The following is an 8,172-nucleotide window of genomic DNA, read 5'->3' as shown; positions in this document are numbered from 1 at the left end:
CCAAACTTCAGATTCATCCAAAAAAAAAAAAAAAAATCCAAACTTCAGTAATACAAAAGTTACTGTTAGGTAAAAAAAAATTACGGTGTGACAATACGATGAATGTCAACAAATCAGTTTGGATTGGGTTTGTGCTTAATCAAGACTTAAACTTATCATGTTGGGTGGGGAAGAGCAGAATCTGCAGGGTTTGTTCTATAACATTGTTATTCAAATTTTAACCAAATGCTTGTGAGGCTAATATATATATATATATAATTATTTATATTATTTTTTAGGCAAAGTAAAGCAAAAGTACTACTACACTTTGCTGTTGTCCATAAATTGAGATTATTATTATATTTCTGAAGTACACAATAATTTTTTTATATATTAATGTTTTTGTGATTTCGAATTGACTTAATCTCCACTTGAAACCCAAATTATTCTTTCCTAGAGTTAAATTAGTGAATTAAAAAAAATTATTTCTAACAAATAATGCATTCAACTATGGGCAATTAATGAGTTCTAATCGTCTTACCTACCTTTTGTCCAAATATTTTATCAGAGCAAGGATGTACGGATGGCCGAATACTTATGTATTCACAAAAGCAATGGGAGAGATGCTTATAGGGCATCTAAAAGAAAATGAATCTGTGGTTATCTTACGTCCTACCATTGTTACCAGTACTTTCAAAGAACCTTTCCCCGGTTGGGTTGAAGGGGTAAGGTGAGAACACAAAATCTTTCTTAATTACATTTGTGCAATGACAATTAACCCTTGTTCTGAATTATAATTTATTATCATTTTATTTTCCTATAGCATTAATTTCTTGTTTGGTTATGGAGAAAATGAGAGAAAGTATGTGATTAAAAAAAGGAGAAAAGTTTGAATTATATTGCAATTTTAATTTGTAATTACATTTTGATGTTACAGGACTATTGACAGTCTAGCAGTTGGTTATGGTAAGGGAAAACTTACTGTCTTTCTTGGTGATCTTCAGGCAGCCCTTGATTTGGTGAGTTGATTAAGTCAATCATAACTCATTAATTATTATTTATTTACATATAATTATAACTTCTTAAGCGTTAAAGATAAAGTGGAGACATGCTTTGAATTGGGAACTCAAAATCATACCATAGTAAATTATTAATTTTAATTGTTCAAAAAGCTCAAATGGCTAAGAAGCTATGAATTTAATCATTGACCATAATAATTTTAAATATGAGGTTGAATGGGTAAGGGTCATCAAATAGCCCATGGCCCACAGTCCGACCAAAAAACCCGACGGCCCACCGGGCTAATGGGCGGCCCGACCCGTTGTTATTGAGGCCCATGGGTAGCCCACTAGCCTAGTAGGTCAGGCCATGGGCTAGTTTTTATGCCCATGGGTACCCGATGGGCTAGCCCAGTAGCCCAACCCGCTGCCCAGCCCGTTGGCCTAACCCATTAGCCTAGCCTAATAACTCATAATTCATAACAAAAATATATAAGAAGTGTATGAAGGATTGATCTTGAGATATCATAGTGGAATTTCTTAAAAGAACTCCCTCAACCACTAAGATATCCAAAGTAATCGTGCTAAACTTAGTTTACTAAATATATATATTTTTTAGTAGTCTATCAAATTTGAATTAACCATTTGACATTTTTTTATTAAAGATAAAAATTAAATAAAAAAAACTATTTAAAGCCTTAATAAATAAAAAATTAAATAGGTTTTCATCAACAAAACAAAAAATTAAATAGATTTGACTGTAAAAAAATTTGTAATTAAGTATTAAATTCTTTAATTAATTCCTTTTAAAAAATAGATTGATTATTTCCTTATAAAAAATTGATTCATTCCTTATAAAAATAATAAAATAATATGCTAACACAAGCCCATGGGTGACACATTAGGCCCAACCCGATAGCCCAACTCGCTAAAGACAAAATGGGTATTGCCCATGGGCAGGGTCTTGAGCTAAGGTTTTCTCTTTCGGCCCAGCCCGACCCGGCCCATTAACTAGTTAATAGCCCATTATGCCCAACCCATTGTGCCCATGGGCCAAGTAAAAATGGGCCGGGCCGGCCCGACCCGGCCCATTGACGACCCTTATGAATGGGTATAGAGTTTGACCTCAACATCAGCTTTGATACCATATCTCATTTAATAATTAAGTTAAAAATCTCACATGTTTAGCATAGGGAAGTCAATATTGCACCGGCATTGCCCGTACATAAGAAATATACCGTATTGGGCATTAAATCGGTATTAGTACTCCTCTAAAATGTATAGAGTTTGAACTCAAGATCAGCTTTGATACCATATTTCATTTAATAATTACGTTAAAAATCTCACATGTTTAGCATAGGGAAGTCAACATTGTATTGGTATCGCCCGTACATAAGAAATATATCGTACTGGGCATTAAATCGGTTTTAGTACTCCTCTAAAATGAATAGGAAAAAATACTGGGTTATACTGGCTTGTAGTAGTTGTACTGGGCATATTTCGGGTATTTTGACCGGTTTTACTATTTAGCCGGTACAATAAAAAAAAAAAATTTTAAAATGTTAAATTTGTGATTTTTTTAATAAAAAATATGTTATTTAATCTAATATATTAGTTAATGTACTTAAGCTAATATTTAAGCTTATAAAATGTGGATTTAAAAATTTATGTTAATAAATACTATAAAAATGAATACATTCATACTTACATAAATATATACAAACACACACACACATATATATGTAATCTATAAATGGTACACCGGTATTAACTAGTACCAAAACATTTTTGTTTCTCTGGCCAAATTAAAATGACATCAATATGAAATTGACTCCCTTAGTTTAATTACTTTGGGTGAATATGTGACCAAGAGTGTTAGAATATTATAATTAGATGAAATTTTTCTAGAAGTTTAAATTGTTAGAAAAATGTGATGAATTTGATCATTTAGTTTATTATTAAATGAAATGTAAATAAAAATGCAGATACCCGCAGACTTTGTGGTGAATTCTATAATAGTGGCAATGGTAGCTCATGCAAATCATCCTTCTGATGTGATTTACCAAGTGGGTTCTTCAGCAAGCAATCCTATGACAAACGCGGGGCTTCAAGAATACGGCTATCGTTACTTCTCCCAAACACCATGGATTAATAAGGATGGGAAACCTGTCAAAGTTTCCAAGGCTTTGGTGTTAGGCGACATGGCCAGCTTCGAAAGATACATGGCCCTTCGTTATTTGCTTCTGCTGAAGGTTTGTTCTTAGTTTGGCCAATACATATATATGATATGCATGCTTCGTGAATAAAAATGAGTGATCATACACACCGATTTGAATCCATCTAGAACAAAGTTATAATACACACATTACATTTAACAATTATTAGTGTGTAGAAATAAAAAAAATAACTAAATTTATAACATTTAAACTCTAGTAAATTAAATTTAATTGTTTATAGAGAAACCTTTGTAAAAAAAAAAAAAAAAAATTGCATGAGGAATAAATTTTATCACTTTTGAAATGTAATGCTATCATATTTTGTATTTTTATTTATTTATTTATTTTATCTTTGGTTTTGCCTTCTTATTTACTTTTTTTTTTTTCTTATTATATGTTCTTTTGAACCCCTAAAAGATATTGATAGAATAAAAAAGAATATATATATATATATATAAATTTTTTTTTCTATTTTCCTACTGAAGTTTGACACATAAAAAGACAATAGTCAATTAATTATGCTATAAAATATATCAAGACAAAAAATTCAACAGCGAATCCAACAAAGGAAAAATATAATAATAATAAAAAACAGGAAGTTTGTAATTGTAATAGTCCAATTATTTTTCAATAAAATAGCTGGGTGTGACCAAGAGGGGTGCATGTTATCTATCATCGCTTGCCATGTCAAATGTTCTTGCTTCATTTTCCTTTGTCAACCATAGCATTATGGTATTTCTCTCAGTACCATGCATCTTCTGAACTCAAAATGCCCTCAGTTCCTTCTGCTAGCTATATATTATCTTTATTTCAATTGATTTTTTCTTCTTCTTGTTTTACAGGGACTAGAAGTGGTGAATGTAGCGCTTTGCAAGTATTTTCAGGGCACGTATATTAATCTCAGAAACAAGATCAACTTTGTGATGCGATTGGTGGAACTATACAGGCCTTACTTGTTTTTCGAGGGCATGTATGTGTATGCTTTTACTTTGGTTCTTGTATTTGCTAAGTTAACCATTTTTTTTCCTTCAATATATATATATATATATATATATGTATATATGTATGTATGTATTAATATAAGCCTACTTTTGCATATAGCTTTGATGACATGAACACAGAGAGGCTGCGAATGGCATTAAGAGAAAGTGGTGCAGAGGCAGATTTGTTTTGCTTCGATCCCAAATGCATCAAATGGGACGAGTACTTTCTGAATGTCCATTTACCTGGTATCGTAAAATATGTTATTAAGTGACATACACAAGTGGATTATAGTATTGTGTTTTCAGAGTTTGTACTACATTTTAAAACATTTGTGTTCCTCTAGAGTAACTTACATAGAAATATCTGTTCAACGCAGTATATTATTGCTGCAAATTTATTTGAGAACTTTGGCAAGTGTATTAATTATGATATGTTCTAGTGTTGTACTAAGGAATGTGATGGATTTCTGTTACCAATATGATAATGAATTATATATATATATATATATAAAACAACAAGAACTTCATTGTTTTTGCTTTCATTACGGAAAAAAAGATTATGATATTCATTCTTTTTGCTGTCATTATGAAAATCTGGGATCTGCAGCTTGTTTGGAATCTTTGGATATATCAAGTTTGTTTGGGATGTGATGAAAAGTTCAGCTTATTTGAATTTTTAGCATCTTTTTTATATTATTTATAAGTCTTATTACACTTTTTTGTACTATTTATAAGTCTCATTGTACTATTTAGTTAGCATTTAATTTTTTTTTTCAACAATTTCAATAAAAAAAGTTCTAAGTTTCAACTAAATAAACTGTTTCAAATGACCCATCATCTCAAAAAACTGTATTCTAAGACTTGTTTACAAGAAAGTAAACAAGCCTTGCTTCGGATCTTTTTTTTTTCTCCACATAATACCCACCCCCTGCCTTCTCTTTTTTTCTCTCCTCTTTTACTTTCTATTGTGGTCTTTTCTGGCACGTTCGAGATGGTTAGCCGTGTTAGGCTCGAGATTTTATTTGAGAGTCTAAGCCCAAAGCTTAACATTTATCCAAAGAAGAGTAATGGTTACCAGTGTACCTTTTTTTTTTTTTTTTTTTTATTACAAAGGAAACCTACCTTGAAATCAAAGGAAGTATGGATAATGAATGAAAGTTTGATATGTATCCAACTCTAAAAGGATAAAACAATATATTATGTACAATGATAAAAGTAAAAGTGAATAGGACAATGAATATCCATTGATAGAATAAAACATAACAATAGACTTTCAGCAATAAGATAAAACCGAAACAAAAACAGTCTCACCAGTAGCTGTAGTTCATTACAAAAGCAGTAAAAGTTCAGTAAGTGGCATATCTCAATAGTAACAAAAAACTACTAATTCAGTGGTAGTAAAACTATGAAAGTAAATAAGGCTTTTCATATTAATTTTTTATTAGAGGGAGAAATTATGAGTGTAGTGGGGATCGAGGGATAGAGTGTAACCAACTATGTATAACAGTATATTGACCAAGTTCCCTTGTTAATTACTAGTTTTGCAGAGTATGGGTCTCCTTGATAAAGTTCCTTTTAGTGAAGTGAGTGTTAACAATATAAAGAGAGAGAGAATGACTGAATAGTCAGTATAATAATGTGTGTGAAAACAATGTACAAAAGAGAGCCTTTATATAGGCTAGGTATGTGTGCAGTACAAGTAATATAAGTGTAGTACAAGTAATATACTAGGCTAAGCCCAATGGGCTAATCTATACACTAACATCCCTCCTCAAACTCGAGGTGGCAAGGAGGAAGCCAACTGGAGTTTGGATATAAGATCTCGAAGACGACCAGGTGGGTGAGATTTGGTGAAGATATCAGCAGGCTGGTCAGCAGATGAGATGGAGAACAACTTGAGATTGCCTTTCTTGAGATGCTGGCGAGTAATGTGGCAGTCGATCTCAATGTGCTTGGTGCGTTCGTAGAAGACATCATTATGAGTAATGTAGATAGCACTACGATTGTCACAATAAAGAGGAGTAGCAGTGGGCTGTGGAGCATCCATGTCAGCCAAGAGCCAGCGAAGCCAGACAAGCTCGCAGGTGGTGTCGGCAAGGGCACGATACTCAGCCTCAGTACTGGAACTTCAAACTTTCAAAATTCATAGTTCACAAGTTAAACCATGTAGCAAAGTTGTAAACTGCAAAGAACTTAGGCTCCTTTTGTTGTTATTTTCATGCTCCATCCCACCTTGTCAATAATTTTATCAAGAGAGGGACCATCTGATCATCATTGATAGTTTTTAAATGGCGAGGTCACTGTAGGTGCACTTTCATAAAGTATGGACTTAAACAACTCAAAAAATTTTAAATGACGAGGTCAATGTTGGTGCACTGTCATAGAAGTATCAAACTTAAAAAAACTCAATAATTTAATTTTTTTTTCCTCCACTATACAACGCGGAATTAGACCGTGAAAAAGAAGGTAAAAATGACGACAAAAGAAGTAGTTAAAAGCTACTTTTCTGGTTATTTTATATTTGGTAGCCATGATTATCAATATATATATATATATATATAAACCTAGAATTTTCCATCACCATTAGGCACTTGCCACTGATAATTTAAAAAGACCCACATTGTAAACCTAGGATTTTCAAAAAGCAAGAGGACAATAATTGTAAGGTGAACGAATTTTTTTATATTGATTCTTTCAAAACGGAAAAAGAATCTTTTGTTTTTATTTTTATTTTTTATATTGATTCTTTTTTTTTTGGGAAAAGAATCTTTTGTAGTCTTGTTAGAAGAAGTCCCTTGTTTTGTGTGATTGACTGTTTTGGCTCAAGATATACTACTCTCTTCTATTAAAAAAGGTACACTAGTTTTACATTAAATAAGCAAGTAAATAAAGACTTCCATTCAGCAAAAAAAAAAAGTAAATAAAGACTTCCATGCTTAAATTAGATGTACACTGGTTCAATGAATCTTACAAATGGTAGTAGGTGAAACTGTGAAAGTGGTCTTGAAGTGGCATGTTCAATGTGCACAAAGCACAATGAGAAAAAGTTAGTATCACGAATTAATAATACTAGCCATCTCCTTCGGTTTGAAGACTTCTGTAGCTCAACGTCGTCAACGATAATTTCTAATATATATATATATTTTTTTTCTAACCACGATAATTTCTAATATTTCTATAGTATTCATTCTCCTCTAATAAAAAACATTATTAAAAAAAGAAGTGTCGAGGAAAAAATTGTACCCTCCTAGACAGCAATCAAACATTGCCACGTCCGCGGTGGTCCACAAGCTCATTGAATGTTGACTTGTTAGTAAGGGCCTCCGTTTCCTGGCAGAAGATACCCAATTGACAAGCGTTAAGAACGACCTATTAAAGAGGTTCTACTGGATTAAAATAGACAAATACCACTATTTTGTAAAATTTGTAGCAAAAAAGTAAAGTTTTAGAACTAAATGGGAATCTACCACTTTTTATGTACTCGAGCTCACTAAACTTGAGTACTCGAGCTCACTAAACTCGAGTTCTAAAGGGTACTTGAGTTCCTAGTTTCATTTCACTGTGGCACTGTTGGCCTGGAATTTGTGCAATTAAAAAAAATAATGTGGTACTTGAGCTTGATAAACTCGAGTTCCATGTAACACGATACTTGAGCATACTAGGTTCGAGTTCTTTGTAAATAAAATGGTGTATTTTTTCCTATGGTACTCGAGCTCACCAAGCTCGAGTTCCATAACCAAGCTTGAGTTCCTTGTAATATGGAACTCGAGCTTCGTAAACTCAAGTTCCTTATAACTTTTTTTTTTTTGGGATAATCGACAAATAAACATAAACTTAAAAATAAGTATTTTTTATTTATTTATTTATTTTTTAATGTTTTTATGGAACTCGAGCTTGGTAAACTCGAGTTCCTTATAACTTTTTTTCTTTTTCTTGGATAATTGACAAATAAACATAAACTTAAAAATAAGTAGTTTTTTTATGTTTTTTTTTTTT

General features: G+C 32.0%; 1 protein-coding gene across 1 annotated transcript; it reads left to right on the top strand.

Annotated features, from left to right (window-relative positions):
* The first annotated feature begins 485 nt into the window (after positions 1 to 485).
* LOC112037962 (fatty acyl-CoA reductase 3-like) lies at positions 486 to 4,649 on the top strand. Its single transcript, XM_065767465.1, has 5 exons — positions 486 to 709; positions 917 to 998; positions 2,963 to 3,229; positions 4,036 to 4,163; positions 4,295 to 4,649. Exons 1-5 carry the CDS (start codon positions 501 to 503, stop codon positions 4,446 to 4,448), a joined length of 840 nt encoding a protein of 279 aa, XP_065623537.1. The 5' UTR covers positions 486 to 500; the 3' UTR covers positions 4,449 to 4,649.
* The last annotated feature ends 3,523 nt before the right edge of the window (positions 4,650 to 8,172 follow it).

Source organism: Quercus suber, unplaced genomic scaffold, assembly GCF_002906115.3.
Source record: "Quercus suber isolate HL8 unplaced genomic scaffold, Cork oak 2.0 scaffold_806, whole genome shotgun sequence".
Lineage (NCBI taxonomy): Eukaryota > Viridiplantae > Streptophyta > Magnoliopsida > Fagales > Fagaceae > Quercus > Quercus suber.
The sequence above is the reverse complement of the archived record's forward strand: the minus strand, read 5'-3'. Positions and strand labels throughout refer to the sequence as shown.

Bases quoted from the DNA above. Each gene is read 5' to 3' on its own strand.
- LOC112037962 (XM_065767465.1), top strand. From the start codon at position 501: ATGAGTTCTAATCGTCTTACCTACCTTTTGTCCAAATATTTTATCAGA. The intron at 710-916 runs GTGAGAACACAA...TTGATGTTACAG, and splicing joins GGTTGGGTTGAAGGGGTAAG to GACTATTGACAGTCTAGCAG. The intron at 4,164-4,294 runs GTATGTGTATGC...TTTTGCATATAG, and splicing joins TACTTGTTTTTCGAGGGCAT to CTTTGATGACATGAACACAG.